The sequence below is a fragment of the Canis lupus genome, chromosome X (genome assembly GCF_048164855.1).
Source record: "Canis lupus baileyi chromosome X, mCanLup2.hap1, whole genome shotgun sequence".
Classification (NCBI taxonomy): domain Eukaryota; kingdom Metazoa; phylum Chordata; class Mammalia; order Carnivora; family Canidae; genus Canis; species Canis lupus.
The window spans coordinates 16572597-16595637 of NC_132876.1; the positions used below are offsets into that span (position 1 = coordinate 16572597).

Below are 23041 nucleotides of genomic sequence, written 5' to 3' on the forward strand. Positions count from 1 at the left end.
GTGGGAACAATAGCTACCTTGTTCTAAAATTTTAGTGATTGGGCAGCCTGGGTGGCTCAGTGCTTTAGCGCTGCCTTCAGTCCAGGGCATGATCCTGGGGACCCAGGATTGAGTCTCATGTCAGGCTTCCTGCATGGAGCCTGCTTCTCCCTCCACCTGTGTCTCTGCCTCTCTCTCTCTGTCTCTCATGAATAAATAAATAAAATCTTTAAAAATTAAAAATAAATTAAAAATAAAATTTTAGTGATTAAGTGATTTTGTAATTAAGATTAAAATTAATTTTATGAATAGGATTTTAATATACATGCTACAGCATAATAAACTTCCTATTGCCCCAAAGCCCCTTCTGCTTTGCTCCTTTTCAAAGGAAAAATCATTTTCATTTTGTAAACCCAGAGACTTGTGCCTTGCCATTAATTGTGTGATGTCTCAGGTGTGCATACCTGGGAAACCAGCATGGTTAATTTGTATCTAACTTATGTATATGAAGAAAAAGGATAAACCAGGGGTTTGTACTCATATCAAAGCAAAATTCAACCAGTTTTGTGTTTTTAGGTTGGGTATCTTTTTTAAATGTTCGCTTTTTGTGCTCTGTTGCCTTATACAAGCTCTGTGTTATACAACAGTGACTCCAGAAATTCTTAACAAATAAAATGTCCAATTTCTGTTCTCCACTTAACATTTTTTCATTTCACTTTAGGAAAAGGAGGAGCGGTACCTCATGCTGTTTTCAAGTGTCTTGATTCTGTTATCTGCAAGTCCTCGGATGAGTGGCTTTATCTATCAGGTTAGTAGATTTCATACAAAGCAAATAGCAGGATCCAGAATGAAAACAGGTTTCCATCCAGATGCAATATTTCCACTCTGGCATTAAAAGCTCCAGCCAGAAAAGACAGAATGTTCTGACCCTTTGTTGTAATTAAACAGCTTATAAGAGCAGATGTTCCTTAGATCAGAAACCTTTATATAGCTGTAATGAGTTTATATTGAATATCCACTGCTCTGGTTATGAGCTAGGTTATGGATGTTCAAATAGAATTCTGAGTCTACAACCAGATAAATTAACAGCCATATTTCACAGGCTCATATCATATCATTATTGCTGAGAAACTATAAAGCTGGGGCCTGCTCCTGTGACTGTCTGATTGCAGTCATATCACATGATTTGGGGTTCTGAGGTGCAAGTCATGAAACTCCTTAGGAAATTAAACTTCCTTCTGTCTGCTCCCAAAATATGGAAGGCTAGTGAGTTACTGTCATCTGTTATAACTGGCCTAGTGATTACTAAGTTTCATAAAATTGGAATTTTTTTTGAATATTTACTTTGTTTACTGATTCCCTTCCAAATGTGTTAGAAAAAAGTAAGCTGTTTATAAATCCCCACCGTATGGTTTAGGGCGTGTTGGCAAAACACAACCCACATTTCCCCCTTGCTTTTTTGTCTAATTAAAATTGAAAGGAAAACATATTATCTATTGACAAGCCAGAGAGATATGTCTGGCCATAATTCAGCAGTGATTCCTGAGAGGGTCAGAAAAATCTGATAGACATAAGCAGGGATGCATATAACCACAGAATTAATGGAAATGTTCTTTTTCCAATAGGGAAAAATACCAGTGGCGGGAATGGTGGTGACCAGATTAGATGAAATTGAAGGGAATGACAATACATTTGAAATCACAGGTAGGTAATTTTATTTTTTTTTTCAAGTAGCTACTTGAAATCCTTTTTGGAGCAAAGTGGGATTTGAATAAATAAATGCTATTATTTTCTGCACTAAGTCTATGAGCTATAAGCTTTACCTGGGCAGGGCAAGGTTTGTTCTCTTTCCCAGGATAATTAGCATCCTGGGATAATTAGCATCCAGTGAAAGAACAAAGTCTCTCAGTCATTCAAAAGCCTCAGCTTTGCCATTAGTTTCAATCTTTTCTTGCACAGGAGCCACTTGATAGAACTAAAAAATAACAAAACAGGCTGAAGTAAATGAACAAATTGAGCAAAATACCAGGCCTGACCTTTGTGGCCTGTGGTCCCTTTTGCCAGGCCTGTGTAATTTCCATGTGGCGGTTTTCCTTTTTTTACTGACATGGCACAGTGGCTAGCACTGGGACTATGGCCCCAGTCCTTCCCCCTTCTTCCCCAGTAGGGAGCCTGAGCTGAGATGTTGGCCTTGTTTCAACTTGAATATTGGGTAAAGCGGGACAGCATTCTCATTGTAGGCCGTGAACTAGATGGGCTCTGTGCTTACACTTTTGCACTGTGAGTTTGTTTAAAGTGAAGTTTTAGACTACTTTCCTCAGATTCTGTAAGCAGTAGAAGTCAAGGACAGTTTTAAAAATCAGACACAGGGATCCCTGGGTGGCGCAGCAGTTTAGCGCCTGCCTTTGGCCCAGGGCGTGATCCTGGAGACCCGGGATCGAATCCCACGTCAGGCTCCCGGTGCATGGAGCCTGCTTCTCCCTCTGCCTATGTCTCTGCCTCTCTCTCTCTCTCTCTCTCTATGACTCATAAATAAATAAAAATAAAAAAAAATCAGACACAGATATTTCTTTCCTTGCTTCATTACCTGTTCCTGACATAGAAGTTTCCATAGGGTCACCCCATAGGTGTGACCCCTTCTGATAACAGACACCCAACTCTTAGTTGCGTCAGGTCTGTTTATGAATGAGGTGCGTTCAAGCTTCTCCTTGCCTCTTATTTCCAAATGCTCACCATCGGGCGATGCAGGTAACATGGTCGACAGAATTGTGATCCACTGCAACAATAGCCAGGACTTCCAGGAGTGGCTGGAGCAGCTGTACAGACTGATCAGGGGCCCTGCCTCTTGCAGTTCCTTATCCAAAACATCATCGTCATCTTGCAGCGCTCATTCTGTAAGTAGTCCACTTGTGCGGCTTGGGGACTGATGAGTCTCCCATCAGACCTGCCTGCAGAGAACTTTCAAGAAGCAGTTAGCATGCCCTCAGTCTTTGGGTCTTCTATATTTGTAGGTTTTGAAGTACAGTAAAACCTCACTAATTCTGATTTCTTGTGGAGGGAGGCCCATCCAAATTAATAAAACATTTTGCCGAGGGATGTGCACTTTTGTTTGACGATTCTAAGCAACTCCCCCTGACTGCCAGCAAAGTTTTTCTCATCACGGGTCCTGCTAAGACATTTCAATGATAAACAAGATTCATGTGAATTGTCAACCGTTAGTCTCATGTGAATTGTGTGCTGAGTCAAAACACAGAGTTTACCTTCGTAAATCCTTAAGTGCCCTCATGGAATCTCATTTATGCTACCGCATTCACTAGGTCAGCTTTAAGGGTAAACTCTCAGCGTTGCCTTCTTCCAGGTTATCATGAATCTGGAATTCCTAGAATCGGAATCGTTGAGATTTTACTGTATGTGCTGAGTGAGAGCGCATATTGTTGTGTTGTCTGTTAACACTCAAATGGGCAATGCCAAAACCCCAGTCTTAAGTACTGTGCATTGTGGTGGGAAGAACAAGGGCTTTGGCATCAGATCTGAGTTCAAATCTTGGCTTGTTCAATTGCCAGCTAGCTACTTTGCTTTGCTAAGGTTCATCTTAAGTCATTCTGCCAAAATAACCTATTTCGGCACCTAGTAGAGCGCCCAACGCATGACTGAACGCAGTCAATGTTGACTCAGCTTTCCTGCTTCCTAAAGGAAAGCCACCCCTGACTTGAGTGACATTCCCAAAGAGAGAGGGAAGACAGGATCATGGGATGTTGAGTCAATTTTGTGCTGTTCCTTAGAGACCCCATAATCTGAACTGGAAAGTGCCAGTTCCCAAACTGGAGAATTTTGTTTTCCCACCTCTCCTTTTCTATGGCTGGCTTTGCTGATCCAATGACATTGTCGCTGTTCTCTCACCGTGTGGCACAAGGTCGGGTTCAGACGGCAGATTGCCAACATCTCATCAGACATTTTCCCAGTCTTTTAGCTCTACTGGACAGCCCCGAGGACCCCTGGAACCTCCTCAGATTATAAAACCGTGGAGTTTAAGTTGTCTACGACCCGCACCTCCACTTAGACCATCAGCAGCACTAGGTTATAAAGAGGTAATTTTGCTACATGTGGTATAAAATGCTTCTGACAAGCTAATTTCATAGCTCGTTACAAAGAGTTCTGTGGGAATGTGCTAGAACTTATGCTAGGTGATACATGTCAATCAATTGTGAATTGTTAGACTCAGGGATTTTGTTTGTTGCTTAATTTCCCTTTTTCCCATGGTCCCCGCACAAATATTTAGCAAACATCCACAGAGTTTCTGTGCACTGCCTGAGTTCCCTGGCCCCCTCCTGAAGTGCCTCTGGCTCACCTGATTGCTTTGGTAATAATGTCCACACATCTCAAACAAGAGCCACTTCATTTGACTTGAATTTCCAACCAAGAAGACCCAATTCTGCATTTTGGACCATTTTGATCTATTAAGCCAAACCAGGAAAGTCTTATGGGACCAAGCCATGAGTCTGAATTTTGAGGGTCTGGTCTTTTTGCTGCAGTTGAGAAGGGAAAAGAATTTAATGAAAAGAACATCTTTTCCACAGAGGCTTCTAAGCGACAACCCTAGAAGATATAGGATAAATTTGGGTAGTGGGGGGACTTTGAGGTTCTTTCTATTTTTTCCTGAAAGTCACAGTCAGGAAATGTCAGTCACTAGCTTCTAGGACTGTATGGACTGTTACTTTTTCCATCCAGTGTTTTTTGGGTTGGTTTTTTTCCCCTAAGCTGTTTCTCATCATTTCAGCTTTTAAAGAGCCTCATTTATTAGGAACTGTTCTTTACCCAGATCTTACCAAGTGAAAGTTTAAGTCCATGACGGTTATGAGGTACATCTTAGAATTAGAGGTAAAGACAGCATATCAAACGTGTGCTTTGACATGTGATACAGATTTAGCTCCATTTCAAGTTGATCTTGATTTCAAACACCATGCTGCTGTTTCCATTAATTGTTGCCTTCAACTCCACATGCTTTAAAAAATAGAACAATCTTTGGGCACTGGAGGATTTTTTTGATCATTTCAAAAAAAATGATACGGGCACAACAGGAGATTCATAATAAGCTGAATCCTTATTATGTACCTCTGTTCAGAATTGGGCCAGGAAACAGTCCCACAGGTTTGCTTTGGAAATCGACCAGTGATACCCGCAAGCATCCAGTTTTCTTCTCTGATTACGTAAAGCAGGAGTGCCACTGCATAGTTATCTGGGTCCCCTTTTTAACGATGGATATTTTAGAATTGTCAGTTACTAAGTTCAAATGAAGGTGAGCCTTGAAGGGTAAAGTTTACTTAATCCTTCACAGAACTAATCCATTAAAACTAAGGCATGATCATGTTGTTTCTCTTGGGAGAAGAGAGTTATTAATATATTCTTACTGCATAGTGTGTATTTCGGTTATTTTCAGTATTTGTTATTCTGCATAGAACTGTATTTCTTGGGCTTTTGCATGATGCTATTGCATCTGAGACTAATGTGGGAAACATAATGATATTCCTTCTGTGTAATTGATGATAACACTAACATTTCAAATGTTGTTTTAGAATTATTGATAAATGGATTTGGTCATTATAACCATCGACCTCTCACGCTCATCTTCTCTTTCTTTACATATTCACTTTAGAGGATGTCTTATATCTTGAAGGTAAGGGTAGAACAATATCTTTGGCTTATGGTGACATCATAATGCTGTGCTGTAATCTTTGATGAATGAAACTTTCCTTTATGCTTGTTGTGTCCCTTGTTCTAATTGGTGGCTAGAGTATGAAGATGCTATTCTGACATGTAAGTATTTGCTTCAAAAAATCAGGCTCTTATGAAACACATGTGAAAACGTAGTCTTAGATGCCTTAAAAATGCCTGTTTTCCTTGTGTTTTTTTTTTTTTAATTGCTCCTTTTCCTGTTATTTTTGTCCCTCGTGAGTTTTCCATGTCTGTCTGTTCTCAAGTCTAAGTGGGTCACTGTGGTTAAATGGAAGAAATTAAATTCTTTGTTCCATATATTTTAAGGTACTAGTTATTATCCATACATCACTTATATACACTGCATGGGAGATTGGGATAAGAATGGTCACTAGGGTCTAAGATTCTAATCTGTTTACTTGGGTACCTGTTCATGGGCTCTGGTTATTCATACGGCAAAAGCAAATTTAAGAATCCATGGCTCTTTTATCTACTAATTTAAAATACACTTTATATATGTATTTTTAAGCTTGGGTCTATACCCAGTACTCCTAACCCCAAGTTATGTATCCAGAGATCCCTCATTTAGCTCTTCTCTCTGGCTTCAGGGAAATTATTTAGTCCCTCTGCCTTAATTTTTTCCATCTGAAAAATGGAAATTAATATTCTTCTTTCCGGGACTGTTGCTAAGGAAAATGTATTTAAACCGCTTTGAAATTCTTTGAAAAGCAGTATATACTACAATTGTTGTTTAATTCCCTTAACACTGTATCAGTGAAGACCATCAACTAAGTTAGGAATACAGGTATTTCCCTAGGATCGACACCCACTACTTTCTTTGCAGATGGCACCCATTCCCTATGGCAATTGAGACACAATGTCATTGCCTCTGTTTTATGTGATCTTTTAGAATTTACTGGAGCCATTTTTATTGTGTACATTATTAAATTTTGATGCATTTTTGAGACTGTTAAAGTAAGGGAGAGCCATGCAGTTTAAGTTCATTTGCTCTTTTTAATTTGTTTTTTGGGGATAATTCTAATTCATAAAGAAACTTCTATCCTTACAGGAGTCTAGTAAAAGCCCCAAAACAATGAAGAAGTTTCTTCATAAAAGAAAGACGGAAAGAAAGCCATCTGAGGAGGAATATGTGATTCGGAAAAGTATGTGTCTTGCACTTTTTTGACAGTCGGTTATGGATGAGCTATCAGAAGAATTTTGTTGAAAGCAAATGATTAGAGCCATTTGTCCTCCATTATCACCTGTTACACAAAGAAAAATGCCATTCTAGGGCTGGTCACTTCTAAGCTTTTTGAATGAGCTGCCTGCTTCTGCACTTCATGTGATCTGAGGCAGACACCATTATATGATCTTGGGATAGAATATTTTACCCCACCTGGATGAGAACCACTAAAGGGCCCCATTTGCTACAGATTCATTTCTTTCCCTCAGTTTCTCATACACAAAATGTTTTCCCTACTGAGATAGACAAAACAGACCTGAAGGCTGAAATCCTTCTGGAAGTTTAATGCTCAGTGACATTTCCAGTTAGCTAAGCAGTCACCCTGCTGCCATGTAGAAATGGCTTGATTCCAAGGTGGGCTACAGAGTCCGTTGGCCAGTACATATGTCCGTATTTGCCTCTAAGACTGGGACCGAGGTACTCTGGGAGACACATGAAGGAGTGAGTGGTACATCCCAAAAGGGTCGCAGAATTGTGTGTCTCAGGCAAAAGTAATCTGTAGAAGTCTTTACTGGACTCCAGCTTCTGCATCGCCCAGCCCACCCCTGGGTGCATGCATCATCCCTTGAGCAGGGTTCCGCCTCCCAGTCATTTCAAGAAAGAGTTGGAGGGGAAGGGAGAATCAATGACTCTGCTGGCTGATTGGGAAAAACCGAATGAGGTCTATGGGGGAAAGCTTCCTAGAGAAGGGATGCCTTGCAATTTGGAGGGGAGGCAGGCTGTGGTGTATGTCGGGTGAGAACTGAGGCTAGCGCCAAGCCTGGTGCTGTCATCGTGGCCCCTAGGAGTCTAGTAAAAGCCTCCAAATGATGTAGAAGTTTCTTCAGAAAAGAAAAATTGAAAGCTGCCGCTGCTGGCAAAGGCTTTCCGGTCAGGGAACCCAGTCCCCAGCAACTGAGTACATGGCATCATTTTGAGGGTCCAGAGGTGGATCTCTGTCTGCAAAGTCATTATTAATTAAATCCAATAGGTACGGCTGCTCTGGAAGAGGATGCTCAGATCCTTAAAGTGATTGAAGCCTACTGCACCAGCGCGAATTTTCAACAAGGCCACGGCTCAAGTAGGTTCCCCCCCAAACCACTTTCTCTAATGAATGCTGTTTCTTTTTGACTGCTCAGCACCTCTTTGAAAAAGAGCAAAGCAACCCAGATGGGTTGCAGGGTGTGGAAAGCAGGTGACCTGGTGCAGAACTGCATCTTTCCGATAAGGTGCTTTTAGCTGCCAGGCGGTTTGTTTACCCACTCTTTCTTTTCACTCAGAGAGAAAGAGAGACGCAAGAGTAAAAAAGTTGGAGGTGATAGAAATGAAAAAAAGAAGTCTTTTTTTTTTAAAAGTCCTTCTCCTTTGAAGTATACAGATACCTTTGCCAGCACTAGTTAGGAATTAAAGAGCCCAGAAGAGTTCCTGTGTCTGTGAACTGATGGTAATCTCTTCTCATAGGCAGATTTGGAAAGGAAGTTACAATACTATCTTTGATCAGCTGCATTTTTAAGCGAACAGTGCTCCACCCAGCTTGAGTTTCAAAGTTGCTCTGAAAATCTGGAAATGTAGCTGCTTAGCAGGGGCTGTTTGGAATGTCTGCAGTTTTCAGGGAGTGATCAGGAAGGGTGTTCCCCACTCACTCCAACATCTTTCAGGCTACAGAACTGAAAGCGAGATGAGGTTGTCTGATTGATCCTTGAGCTTCTCAAAAAACTGGGTCGCATCAGTCCTGTCTTGTCTTGCATGATTATAGACATTCAGGAGACCTCTATGAGGTGTTTGCATCCGCACAAGAAGTGAGTTCTCTCCATAATGCTCCATTTTGGACAGCTGCTGACCCACCACTCGAGTTGGAGGTGGGGATCACTTGGGTGCCTCCAAAGGAACTTGTCCCTAACTAAGGTTGGCATGAGGAAAACATTTGATGTCAAACTTGACACATTTGGCCGTGAAGAGAGGTCTGTCACACCCTCTGCTTTCACAGATAGATCCTGGTGGTGGCTTTGGACATGCCCAGCTCTGTGAACAAGTTTCAAGGAGGCAGGAAAGGACAGAGAGAGCAGTTTGGGGCATGAAAGCTAGGAAAGAGAGGGGGACAGGGAGACACCAGAAGAAGCCTCCCTCGTACAAAACGTGACCTCATCTGCTCCCCGACCCCGCTCTCTTCACATTCACGGCATCCGCAGATCTGTAGGAGGCACAGGCAGGTGTTCTGGCCTAAAGAGCCACATTTCCGCCCCTCCTACCTAGCCTGTCCCCGACACGTGGCAGGTTGTCTAGCATCGTGGCGACCTTCCATCCTCTGTCCCTCTTCAGCTGGAAGTCCTATTTCCTAGGACCTCGCTGCTGTTATTTCCTGCTGCATTTAACCAGTGAGTCAGCCAGTCTGCTGTCTAATTATTAAGCACCTACAGAGTCCTGGGTCCAGGAAGGCAAAGCCACTGCCACCTGAGCAAAGGTGAGACAGTGAGCGCACACAATTTGAAGGCTCAGGGAGACTGAAGATTAAGGCCTTGAGCTCCAGGAGGAAGGATCCAGAAGTGAGGAGGAAGTTAGAGGTGCAGGAGAGTTGTTTGGTCCAGTCCCTTGTCTGTTCTGTCACCTCTTCCATCCCCAGAGCCTGGAGACTGTCTGAGCAGAGCCATGAGGATGTCCACACCTTTGTGCTGGTGTGACGATCCCCAAACCCCTCTCCACCCTTGACCCAAATGAACTTGACTGATAAAGTGCCCCACCCTGGCCAAAATCCAATTGATGTAGTTGTCTGTTTTCTCATGTCAGCAAATGTTGGATGACTGCTCTCTGGGTGCAAAGCAGCAACATGCCATCAGCAGAGACCCCTAAGTGATATTAGTAGAAGAGACCAACACCTAGAATAGTCTCTGCTAACTCTCCCCTCTCCTCCCTCTTGCAACCCTTGTTTGTAGGTGCTCGCAAAGATTCTCTTCCACAAGTCTTACTCCCTGAGGAAGAGAAACTCATCATTGAAGAAACCAGGAGCAATGGCCAGACTATCATTGAAGAAAAGTGAGTAGAGTGGGCTACCTTTTCTGATTTGTCTGTGGGCTGGAAATAAGGTTCCAGAAAGGCAATGCATCTCTTGCAAAGCCTGCACTGAAGGACAGTCCGTCCTTCTCCAGGAATATAGTTGGGAGCTGCAGGAGGGCTGCCCCCACAATGAGGGGAAGGGGGCAGGGGAGGCAGAGGGCGTGGAACTCTGTGTGTGGTGGCTGCCCCTGGGGCTAGCTCCCCCATACAGTAAAGTACTTCAGGGTATGCAAGAATCGCACTCTAGATGGGTTTAGATGGTGCTTGGGAAGGCCACAACACCAATTTCCTTGCCCAGAGGGATGCTTCTCACATTTACTGAATCAAACACTGGACTTCCACATACTTGGCCTATTTAGCATCCTACAGAAACCCAGTGAATTAAGCATTACTTTCATCAATTCTATTGAAGTTGAGGTTCAGGGAAATGATGTTCCTGGTCTACCTTTGCACACTAATGAGGGTGACCTAATGGGGAAAAATCAGGTTAAGTACCTATGGGCTCATAAAATAAACACAAAGTAGCCAAATAATTCATTTGTTTAAACTTGAGTCATTTCTGAAGTCAGGCCTAAATTTGCATAGTACAGCATATTTCAAAGTGCTTGACATCGTCAATGTATTTTTCCATCTGGTATACGAAGTGATGTGGCAAAATGGTAAAGTGCTTGGGCTCAAGAGAACAGTCCTGGTTCAAGCCCAAATTCAGCATCGTGTTAGCCGTGTGACCTGGGGCCAGCCTCTTTACCGTTCTGTGCCTCCATTTCCCCATCTGTAAATAAGTATGATAGTAATACTTTAAGGTTTATTGTGAAGTTAAATGGAATAATAAGTATAAAGGCTGGCACATAGTTATAGAGAGCTATATTAATCCCCACAACAACTTTGTGAAGTTTGTGGGGAATGTGGTATTATCCCCATTTTGTATGCGAAGAAAGTAAGGCAAGGAGAGGAGAAAGAACCTGATTACCCAAGGCTGGAGGATAGTAAGTGGTAGGGTCAGACCTGGAACCCAGATCTCTAGAATTCTTGTCCAGGGAGAGAGCCATCTGGGAATTAACTGTTCCACGAGTCAGGCAGGGCATTTTATCCTCTTTTGGAACAGATGAGACCTTCCAGAAAGAATGCCCCTGACTTTGTGTCATATAGGGTCACGTAGGGTCACAGAGGTGAGAGCAGCAATGCCATAGCACAGGATAAGCAGGGCCTCATGACACCCCTCATTATATGTTATGTGATGTTCATTCCTGCTCTTAAGAAAGTCAAAACCTTGCGATGAGCTCTAGTCTCTTTTTTTGTAAATCCCCCAAGCTGGGAAGTAAGTGGCCAAGGAGGAGGGCACTATAGTAAAGGTGTAATGACATGGCATTCAAATGAGCATGTGGGCTGGTGGTGGTTTGCCCATAAAAATAGAGACCACAGGGGCCATTCGTAGCAGTATCTCTCCCAACCAGCTCCCCCCCCAAAAAAAGGCCACTGTTTTTCAGGATCTGTATTTCTTGAAAGTGGCTTTTATGGTTAAGTTTTATGTGACAGTGTTTCAGTACCAGCTATGAATCTCTGAACTTTATGTTCTAGGAGTCTTGTTGATACTGTGTATGCCTTGAAGGATGAGGTCAAAGAACTGAAACAGGTAATGAAATATATAACTGATTTTCTTGGGTCATATAATAGGAACAAGGTGGTGAGGTGGGGATTTTTCTTATTTCTACAGGGTGAGTTCTGTTGATTTTGCCATGTAGTGTTGGGTTTAAATTTCTTAGGCTTGCTCATATACCTATTTAGCGGTTTACAATAGGTTCCCAATACTTAGTTACAACTTTCATGTTCTCTGACATTTGTAAACAGAATTTTAGAAAAGATAAGTCATCCACGAGTGTGTAAGTATAAAGAGAACCATAAATCTTGATTTGCGGGCTCCTCTGAAGATGTGATCCAGTGCTCCATGATGCACACTTCCTGGTGTTTGGGGACTGGCTGCACCTGGTGACGGGGTAAAGGATGGACTGGAGGGGGGAGAACAGAGATTATCTGTCACAAAACTCAGGGTGAGACACAGTGGATTTCTGAACTGAGGTAGTGCCATTGAGGCTGCAGAGAAGGAAAACAAATGTAAAGGAAGGCACATCGTAGAGTTAGAGCCTATGGAAAATTGATGCTGTGATGTTGGGACTGAGAGGGAGAGCCAGAGATTGAAGATGAGGCTTCTTACATGGATACCTACTTGGATAGGGCAGTGCCCTTCACGAACTCAGGAACCACAGGAGGAAAAGAAGTTTGGGGTGACAGAGGAGAGACTGAGTTCACTCTAGGATATGAGTCTGAAGTGCTTGTAAATATCAACTTGACACTAGGGACTGTGGACCTAGTGCTCGTGAGATGAGATGAGGTCAGGTGTCAGAGGGATTAGGGAGGCCCCTGAGTTGAGCTGAAGAAGAGACATTAGGTGAAAAGAGAGCTGAGTTGGAAGAGGGCCCGGGCCAGTGCTGTACAGGACGCTTAGACTGCAAGCAAGAAGACTGCAAAGGCTTGGCCAGAGAAAGGTAGGAGAAGCAGGGGGCTGCCTTGTCCTAAAAGCTGAAGGAGAGGAGTCTGAGGAAGGAAAGTGGTCAGTGGTGAAAGCTGCCAAGAGGAGGAACAGGAGGAGCCCTGGGAAGGGGCCACGTAGTTTGGGAATTAATGAGTCTTTTCTCATCGTAGGAAAATAAAAGAATGAAGCAATGCCTGGAAGAAGAACTGAAATCAAGAAGGGACCTAGAAAAGCTGGTCCGGAGGCTGTTGAAGCAAACTGATGAGTGTATTCGGGCTGAATCTAGTAGCAAGACCTCCATTCTTCCATAACTATCACTGTGCAGCTGGGTAGACGTGCCTTCGGGGCATCTCAAAATGTCCAGCTGAATGATTTGTTTGCTCACTTCCTTGGCTTTTATTTTGTATCTGAGTCAGTCCTCTCTCCCCCCCTCCCATTCCCCCCGCTCTCGCTCTTGCTTTCTTTCTCTGTCTCTCTGTTTGCTTTCTGTTTGCTTGAGTATTTGTTGTTGTTTGGTTATTGGTTGGTTGTTTTCTTTCTGACAGGGGTAAAAGTGAAAGTGGTGGTGGAAGTCTCTCCAGAGTCTTTTCCATTCAATAAGAAAAGGAAAACTAGTATAGGCAAATGACTTACATGGTCTTCAGATGGCCTTCAATTCATAGTGCCTCTTCAACCAGCCATTTCCCCTCCCCGCCCCGCCCCATCACTCTTTTGGGGCTGGATGCCATATCAAAGTGGCTGGCCATGGCTTAGTAAATGTGAACTTGACTTTTTCTCTCATGCTTTCTTGTATCTGGAAGCCCCTCTGTACCCAATTTAAGGAAGACAAAGCTCCTTGAGCTATGACTAGGGTAGGGTGAATGGAAGACTAGCACATTTGCCCGGTGACCCAGCCACCTTCCCTGGACTATCATGTGCCACCCCTCAATGCACACTTTTTTAAAAAATTACTGTCCTGTGTTGTCTATAAGGCCAAGAAAACAGTAGCACCCTTATTCCTTTTGTGTGCGTTTACATTTTAACTCTATGGGGCAGAAGCTCCGGTCATCCATGCCAATACCAGATCCATTAGCAAATTGCACTAGACAATCTTCCCCTTCAGCAGCAGAGTTGATCATCTCTCCCCAGTGCATGATAGATTTCGCCCCCAACCTTCTGCCTCGTATGTAAGTTTTATATTTCCCCAGTGCTTTTAGCCAACCATATGAAGCGATGTGTAAACTAGTATGTGTGTGCTTCGCTTCCTTTTTGAAAATATAGACTGTGAGCAATTACTTTATCTACCCTGCATATTCAACTTGTGACTTCTCATCCTTCAAAACAATCTGCATTGAGGAGCTATCATGCCCTAGTAGACTGCTTTAATTCACTTTATTGCTCTACCAGGTATGCAGTGAGAAGCTGTAATATTCCTCAGCCTTGAAGCATTATTTGCAGAAATGTGCTCTTGGTCCAGTTTGTATATCCAGAAAGAATGGACACTTCTAGTGGTTGTGTGCTGGTTGCTAGTGAAGCTCAGGATTTGGAACTAGTTTACTAAAGTGGCTTATTAAATCCAACGATCACCTTTGTAAGTGTCTCAACAATTAGAACTGCGGTAAACCAGGTTTAGAAGGGTCACAGAAGAGCAGAACTCATGCAAATTCAGCACAACTGAAAGTCAGCACAGTGCAACCCACCCCTCTCTCTCCCCAAGACAGGTGCAACTGGGCAGGTGGGAAAGATCACTGGAAAGAGAGGCAGAGGGCCAATGGTCTGGTCAAGGTAGTCTTCCAGATACATTTGACGCATGCCTATAAATGTGGGTTTTGCAAATGTTATTTAGAAAGCACACTTGAAGCTCGAATCCCCCAGCTTGCTAAGCTCTTTTTCTTTCTCATACTGGGGTGGGGGGGCGTCTCAAGTTCCCATAGCTACACGGTACAGGGCTGTTGACTACTTGCTGCACAACAGAAATGACACCATCCACAGGAAAGGGACTCTACCTGCAGTCTGCCATCAGCCAACCACATGCAGCCATCTTTGGAAGCTGAAGAGTGAAGATTTCTAGAAATGGCCATCATTCTGTTTTTAAGCCCAAAAGCTTAGCTTTGCCATCCTTCACCTAAAAATTAACAACAACCACACAGATCTGAGCATCTGCCCCGTCTGTGGTTAATCAATGGCTTACAGTAAATGTGCACACTATATCCATAGGGAACATTTTTGTGATTTAAAAATACTTTAGTAGATAAGGTACAGGATTGCTTATAATACTGAAAGGTCTTTATTTTAAAGTAAAGTGTACATATGCATGTTTTTGGAACTTGGCCTTCTGAGGAGAGGCCCTCGGTACTCTGGGTAGTGAAGCTTGTGCAGAGTGTGGTGTCTGCGCTCACACAGTAAGCAGTAATATAAAGGAAATGAAGCCATGTTAACCCGAGAGCAGTGTCTTCATAGTTGTGTTGTTTACTTACTCTATAAGTGGGTTCCTCTTACTCTGTAATTAAACTGCTGCCCTTAGAGGCTTTTTAGTTCTTCTTCCGTCATGTTCCTTCTTACACAAGCTCAAATTTTCTAACTTGTTTTTATTTTGAAGACTTTTAAAATGGACGTTTTCAATAAATAAGAATAACAGTGCTTTATAAACTAAGTCCTGTGTTTTCTTTTCTTTTTCTTTCTTCTTCTTCCTTTTTTTTTCTAACCAGTGTGCAGAAGGATTTTTCATGCTATGGCAGCTTCCTCCCCCATTTACTCATTAGGCGTCTGCTCTCCAGCTGTCTTCCACCTGTTTCAGTCTGGGCAGGTGAGATTTGCTCCCTGCTTTACAGAGATAATACGGGCCTTCCTTAACTTCTCCACCCCTCTCCTTCCATCCTCAACCTATGAACTGTACACCATTTTCCATCCTGTATCAGGATTTTGTCAACCACTTGAAGCCTACATTTTGACTGCAGTTGGAATGCTGGTGTCAGCAGTCAAAATAAAAATATATGCTCCACCTCGAGACAGGTGTGCTGTAGGTATCTGTTGCTACTCAGCTTCCCTTCCTACCCCTTTTGTGTTTCTCCCTGGAAGCCTAAAAAACAAAACAAAAGACCTATCTCAGACTCCGTTGCAGCTAGGGTTCTCTATACAATGTGGGTTCTGACGTATTTTCAGTTCTGCCAATGAGATGCCTTTGCATGATGTTTGGAAGGTTTACGTGAGGCAGAGGTCATCTTCCTGGGGCTTGGCAGCTGGTGGGCAGTTCCACAGATGTGTTTGTGGCTTCTGAACTGTAGCTTCCAGTGTGTCCACTCATGGCTTTGTGCTTGGGAGATTGTTGTGGCAGCGGTGGGGGGTGGAACAGGAGTAGAAGCTTCCTGGACCAAATTTGGATCACAACTACAGTACGATGACCTTGAAGCCATTAGTCCAACAGAAGCCCCTGACTTCCACTCCTGTAGCCAATGATTTTTTAGGCACCAAGTATTACCTTTCTGCTTAGGATGCCTTTGGAGGCTATTTCTCCTACTCTGAAGCAGTAGGTCCAACATCACACCTCCCATGTTCTGGGCTCTATCCTAAGTGTTTTATATGGTTGAGCTCACAAAACATTTGCACCCACTGTATGAGGTACTGGTTATCCCCATCTTAAAAAGGAACAGAGGCACAGGTGTTGAACAAGATGCTAGTATGTGTGGAGCTGGGATTCGAAACCTTGGTCCATCTGCCTCTGGGATCCATGCTCTTTCTACCATGCTTTCACTTCTATACTTGGAGCCTACTAAATAGGCTTCTACCTCAGCGATCTACTCTCATGAAATCACTAATGAGCTCTTAATTGAAAAATCCAGGGAACACTTTTCAATTCCTGTCTTGACATCTCCACATTATTTGACCCTCACCTCCTTGGCTTTCATGATCCCAACTTTTCTGGCATTCATTCAATCTTTCTGACCACCCCTGTCTTTGCTGCCTTTGCCTCCTTTGCCTGTCCCTTGAACATTTGATATCCTCAACACTTCTTCTTCTCTTCCTTTTTATAGCCTCTTTCTGAACAACCTCATCTATTCCTAAAACCTCATTGATGAAAATGCAAGTGACCCCCATGTCCGTGTTTTTCCATCCCAATCTTTCTCCTGAGCTCCAGACCCATGGATACAGCTACTTCCTGCAGTCTCAACTTGGTTGTCCTACAGCACCTTGAACTCCACATGTCCAAAATAGGACTCCTCATTTTTATTCCCAGATTGGCTCCTCCAATGTTTCCCATCCCAGTGAACAGCACCCCTGGCCCCTTAGTTGCCTATCAGGAAAATGGGCATTATCATCTGCTCCATCCTCTCTCTCAACCCTGTATAAATTTATACATTAACCCTTTATAAGTCTAGCTATCCACTCTTACCATTTTTAACTCTGTTGTATCATCTGAATTCCTCTCCATCCTCCTGACCATCACCTGTTTTTGGCGCTTATCATCTCTCCCTTAGACTAATGCATCTCCTTGCCTCTTGTGTCACCTCTAGTCAATCCTCTTTGGTTCCCATGGCATGGTTACCTAAGAGATCGATGTCATTCATCTGTTTAAAAAATTAGTCTCTTGCTACTCCTCACCACACAGTAAAATTTAATTTCCATGAATTTCTCTTAAGTCCTATAATATGCCTTTTGCCCTGCCTAATACACCTATCCCTTTCCCATTCCTGTCCATCAAGCAAATTCTTTACTTTCCATTTAGAATCAGCTTACATATCTATGTGAGCTCATGATCTCTAAAACATGTGTATATATGTGTGTCTCTGCATGTGTATGTGTACATTTATATGTATGTACTTTATATGTTTGTATGTATTAGGATTGCCAGATAAAATACAAGATGCTCAGTTAAGTTTGAATTTCAGCTGGGGCACCTGGCTGGCTTAGTCAGTAGAGCAAGCAACTCTTGATCTTGGGGTCTTAAGTTCAAACCCCATGTTGAGTATAGAGCTTACTTTTAAAAATTGAATTTCAGCTGTGCAACAAATAATGTTAATAATGTTTTGGTACAGATCATGTCTCATATATTGCATGGGATATATTTCTACTAAGTTTTTCAATGTTTATCTGAAATTCAAATATAACTGGGTATCCAGAATTTTTATCTGCTAATTCGGATAGCTTTTGTGTGTGTGTATAAATATATTTATAGTTATTAGTATATATTTATATATGTTATACTATATATATGTGTATATATATATATATATATATATATATATATATATATATATATTTACACTTCCTAGGAGCAGTGACACCCTCATAGCAAGAAATACAATTAGTACCCAGAACTTGGTTTCTAAACACTTAAACTCTGTGCTGAAAAGAACCGGAGCTCCTTGGCAAAATGGCTGATTCTATAGCTGAAGCAGGGAAGGTACAAGATGAGGCCGGAACATCTTCTTGTGCCAGAAAGTAAAATAATGCTAAAAAAGGAACCTGGTAGATCCCATTTCAAGGACACAGGGGCTAACCCAAAGAGGCTCCCACTAGCAAAATAGGGTAAGTTTGAGCACCAAAATAAGGACAGTGATGAGTTTGAAAACAGTGAACAATGTAGGAATCTATGAGTCCATACTGATAAGTAAGTGGGCAGAAAGGGAGAAGCTCTTGCTCACAGGACCACATTGAGTGTTGATGGTAAATGTGGAAGGAAGGCCAGAGTTGGAAAAAATCATTTTGCAAGCATCATACTATAGACTGATTCAGGCAAAAATGACTATCAGATGCTAAATAAAGGGGGAAATGTTTTATTTTTATTTTTTTTATTTTTTATTGGTGTTCAATTTACTAACATACAGAATAACCCCCAGTGCCCGTCACCCATTCACTCCCACCCCCCGCCCTCCTCCCCTTCCACCACCCCTAGTTCGTTTCCCAGAGTTAGCAGTCTTTACCTTCTGTCTCCCTTTCTGATATTTCCCACACATTTCTTCTCCCTTCCCTTATATTCCCTTTCACTATTATTTATATTCCCCAAATGAATGAGAACATATAATGTTTGTCCTTCTCCGACTGACTTACTTCACTCAGCATATTACCCTCCAGTTCCATCCACGTTGAAGCAAATGGTGGGTATTTGTCATTTCTAATAGCTGGGAAATGTTAAAAAGATCCTTGCATGGTCTTGAAGTGTTTCCCCTAAGACTGCTCACTTAGTTACAAAGGGGAAAATGGTAACTATGGGGTACAGAGACTGGATGATATCTTCCTTCACTGAGTGATCAAAATTCACATCAGTGACGAGAGACAGATGGCCAGCATGTGCTTCCAGATGGGATCCACTGAGAACACAACATCATGAATGTGGTTTGCCATCTAGGAAAGCATAACTGGGATTTAACCCTGAGGAAACTTCAGACAAATTCAGAAAAGGAACATTCTTTTTTTTTTTTTTTCTTTTTAAAGGGGAGAGACTGTTAGTATTTTAGGCAAAAATGTCAAAGTCATTAAATGCAAAGAAAGGCTGTGGCAATGTTCCAGATTAAAAGCAATTAAAGAGACATGACAGCTGAATTTAATACCTGACCCCAGACTGGTTCCTGTACTGGAAGGGCAAAGTGATAGCAAAGATATTATTGTATAACTTAACTGAATTAGAAGACAAATGGCAAATCAGTATCAATGTTAAATTTATGGAAGTTGATAAATGTACAGTTGGCCTTTGATTAATCTAAGGGTAAGAGTGCCGACCCCCCCCCACAGTCAAAAATCCACGTAAAGTTTTGACCTCCCCCACACTAAACTAATGACCTACTGTTGACTGGAAGCCTTACTGATAACATACAGTCAACATATATTTTGTATGTTCTATGCATTATATGCTGTATTCTTACAATAAAGTAAGCCAAAGAAAGGAAAACGTTTTTAAGAAAATCTTAAGGAAGAGCATTTATAGTACTTTATTTATTGAAAAAAAAATCCAAACCTGTGTTATTTGGGGCTCACCTGTGCTGTGGTTATAAAGAATATCTTTATTATCAGCAAATACATATTTAGGGGTGAGACCATGATGTATACAATCTCATGTGGTTCCAAAAAAAGATACACTGTTATTTATACTATTATTTTTCAACTTCTCTATAACTTTGAAATAATTTCTTTAAAAAAAAAAAAAGTGAGCTCACGTCTTGCCTCTTCAGGGGATCCAGACTCCCAACAACCTTTTTCCTGCCACTGCACTGCACTTCATCTACTGGGGTCTTCTCCCACACTAAATGTTAAGTACTTGAAGAGGAGAGATTGACTCCTTTCATCTGTGTAAATTCAGGGCCTGGTACAGGGTCAAGCCCACAGTACCTACTCAATAAATATTTGTTGAACAAGCAAACATTCCAAATAATTTGAATGGGAAAACTGAAAACTTGCCTTAGTGTCTATAGCAGAGGCCAACCGGGGGTCCAAGTTTTCTGTGTCCTTGTAGCCTGCACAGTCTGCTCTGTGACCAGCCTCCTGGCCACCTTCTCGCAACATGCCCCTCAGGCCACCTGAGCCCCACAGGATGCTGCGGAGCCAGCCACTTTGGAAAGCATGCCAGAGGGCAGTTTCTGCCAAATGAGCGCTGGGCCTCTTCCTAAACTGGGCTTCCACATGAGCTCTGCGGCCGTACACCAAGACCGTTACTCACGTGAAGCCCCCTGTGAACAGACACCTGCCCCCTGCTGTGCTTCTGTGTGTTCTGCTCTCTTCCTCCGAGGCTCCTTCCCTCCCCAAAACACCCTTTAAGACTCAGTCTGTGCCACCACTCCCAGAAAGCCTTTCCTGACTCCTACTTTCCCCTGCGTGTCTAAGTTGTAAGTCCTTTGCATATATCACCTGTAACACTGGTCCCTAACTCCTGCTGCAGCATTAACTCCAGGCTTTAAATGTTTGTACACCTGTTATGTAGAAGGCTGTAAGCTACTTGAGGGCAGGCACGGGATCACATTTATCTCATGTTTAGCACAGGATGTATAACGTCAATCAGTGTTGGATGGGTGGGTGGATGGATTTAAAAAAACCTTGTAAGAAGAAATGTGAATCAAATCTGAGTTCAAGGTTGCATGTTGGACTTCAAAGAGGTTTACAGCAGAGAAGTAGAACAGATAGTAGAGTTTGTGACAAAAAAAAAAATCATTGGACTTTAAGTGGGGTTACATTAGCAGGGAAATGGGAAAGATAATTCAGTGTAACTCCAGTAGTGGGCAGTGGGAAACCTCCTCCTGGAGCCTGGGAGTCTATATGTTGTTTTCCTTTTTTTTAAGATTTTATTTATTTATTCATGAGAAACAGAGAGAGAGAGAGAGGCAGAGACACAGGCAGAGGGAGAAGCAGGCTCCATGCAGGGAGCCTGACGTGGGACTTGATCCCGGGTCTCCAGGATCACTCCCTGGGCCGAAGGCAGGCGCTAAACCGCTGAGCCACCCGGGGATCCCTATATGTTGTTTTCCTTTAACTGGGGTGCCCTATAGCGACAGCTTACTAGGGCACACTGTTTGCCTTTCTCAGACATTTGCTTCCTACCAAGTAACAGAGTAATATTTTGTACTTACTTCATTTTCTCTTTATCTGGAAATCAGAATTATTGGTCATTTCCAGCATTCCTTTCCCCTAACCCTTAGATGGAATGTAAAAGTAACATGTTTATAAAAATGGGATGAATGTAGATAATTTATGATCAGAATATTATAGGTAGATCAGAAATACACTCAAGTTCCCATCTTTGATTAGAACAACTTTGAAAGTGTTCAAATGAAGTTCGGGGCAACTTCACGTACTATTTTGCAAACTATTATGAACCATATAATAAAATAGATGATTTAATTTTTAAAGATTTTATTTTGAAGTTATCTCCACACGCAATGTGGAGCTCGAACTCATGACCTTGAGCTCAAGTGTCACACCACTGACAGAGCCGACCAGGCATCCCAGGAAAAGAGATTTTTTTTTTATTTTTATCTACAGTATAATTCCCATTCTCTACTCCCTGAGTACAGTTTTATCATATACATGTTGATATAAAATATTTTTACAGCATAGCAAATTTATGATTTTTTTAAAATTTTTATTTATTTATGATAGTCACACACACAGAGAGAGGGAGAGAGAGAGGCAGAGACACAGACAGAGGGGAGAAGCAGGCTCCATGCACCAGGAGCCCGACGTGGGACTCGATCCCGGGTCTCCAGGATCACGCCCTGGGCCAAAGGCAGGCGCCAAACCACTGTGCCACCCAGGGATCCCGCAAATTTATGCTTTAATCAACACACAATTATTTCATGAACTAGTTAACCAAGTTACAAGCAGGGGCATTTACTCATTTGTTATTTTATTCATGCAATAAATCAAGGGCCAATTCTATGGTAGGTCCTGTAGCAGGCACTGGAGGCACCATGAGCAGGTGAATGGGACAAAATCTTGGTCCTCAAAAAGCTCACAGCACAGTAAGGGAAGGGAATGGATGTTCCAAGAAGATCAAACAACATGCCTGGGTCCCAAGGCAGGAGAACATGTGTAGCCTTGCTTAGCGGAACTGAAGGTTGGAACGTAAGCCATTGAGAGGGATGTTGGCAGGAGATGATGAAGCAGGGGAGTGGAGAAATAGACTTATTTTAGAATTCACTTTGGCTTTGCGTGGAGAATGAATGAGAGGGAGAGAGATGATGGTAGTGTGGACTAGGATAGCACCAGTAGAGATAGAAAGAAGTAGATTCTAAGGACTATTTAAGGAATAGGGGTGATGTGTTTATGCTGGTACAGTTGGACACGAGTGAGGACAGTGAGAAGTCAAACCAGGCTTGGGAAGCAGGGTAGATGAGGCTGCCATTCACTGGAATGGGAAATACTGAAAGTAAAGGGGGAATGATCAAGAGTTCCATTTCGTTGCATTGGGTTTGATGGCCTGAGCTCAGTGTCAGGAGAGGCAGGCAGTTGGGGACAAACTCCAGGGAGCAGGTCAGGACTAAAGTTTGGCATGAAGGTGGTGGTTGAACCCAGGGGCTGGTGGGGCAGAGGAGATAGCCCGCTGTGGGCATGTAGGACAGGAAGAGAAGAGGGTGAAGGATGGGACTGGAGTTCTCAGGAAGGACAAGGGGACTTCATGAGGAAGTAGTCTGATTGGTTGAAGGCAGTTGGCTAGGTGAGGCTGATGCTCAGGGGAAAGTTCTGTACGGGACCTATGGGAGGTGTCTTTTAGTGAGCAGTAGGAAGCATGAGAGCAGAAGAAATACACTAGAAAATGGAGTTTTTGTATATCTAGCATTCCTTCTGATAGAAGATATTGTTAGCAACTTGGTTGCCAGGGGCAGAGATAATTGGGAGATATGATAACCAAAGAAGAAGGTAGGGCCAAGTGCAGGGGCAATGTTTAGATTAGAGGGTGCAAGTATATGAAGACTATAAAAGTTTTGTCCAGGCTGGATGTGGATTCCCTTTGCAGGAACCCTTAAAGGGTTGATGCCGCTTGGCCACCGCTGCCCCCACATCTCACCCGGGCAAGCTGGGCAAATACGGCTGTCCCTCGGAGTGGGCCTTCAGCTACCGCGAGGGAGGGGAAGTTATGACCT

The 23041-nt window shown here is 42.7% G+C and overlaps 1 protein-coding gene across 4 annotated transcripts in view; it reads left to right on the forward strand.

Moving 5' to 3' along the window:
• ARHGEF6 (Rac/Cdc42 guanine nucleotide exchange factor 6) overlaps nucleotides 1–15126 on the forward strand; it is a 101305-nt gene extending 86179 nt beyond the window's left edge. For 2 of the 4 annotated variants that reach the window (XM_072817244.1, XM_072817246.1), the window contains 10 exons: nucleotides 701–787; nucleotides 1605–1683; nucleotides 2728–2873; nucleotides 3930–4067; nucleotides 5633–5653; nucleotides 6761–6854; nucleotides 7905–7994; nucleotides 9844–9943; nucleotides 11543–11597; nucleotides 12665–15126. In XM_072817244.1, coding sequence (XP_072673345.1) covers nucleotides 701–787; nucleotides 1605–1683; nucleotides 2728–2873; nucleotides 3930–4067; nucleotides 5633–5653; nucleotides 6761–6854; nucleotides 7905–7994; nucleotides 9844–9943; nucleotides 11543–11597; nucleotides 12665–12805 — 951 coding nt within the window. In that variant the 3' untranslated portion in view covers nucleotides 12806–15126. The remainder of the gene's footprint in view (nucleotides 1–700; nucleotides 788–1604; nucleotides 1684–2727; nucleotides 2874–3929; nucleotides 4068–5632; nucleotides 5654–6760; nucleotides 6855–7904; nucleotides 7995–9843; nucleotides 9944–11542; nucleotides 11598–12664) is intronic. The other 2 variants (XM_072817245.1, XM_072817247.1) reach the window with 1 other exon arrangement.
• The last annotated feature ends 7915 nt before the right edge of the window (nucleotides 15127–23041 follow it).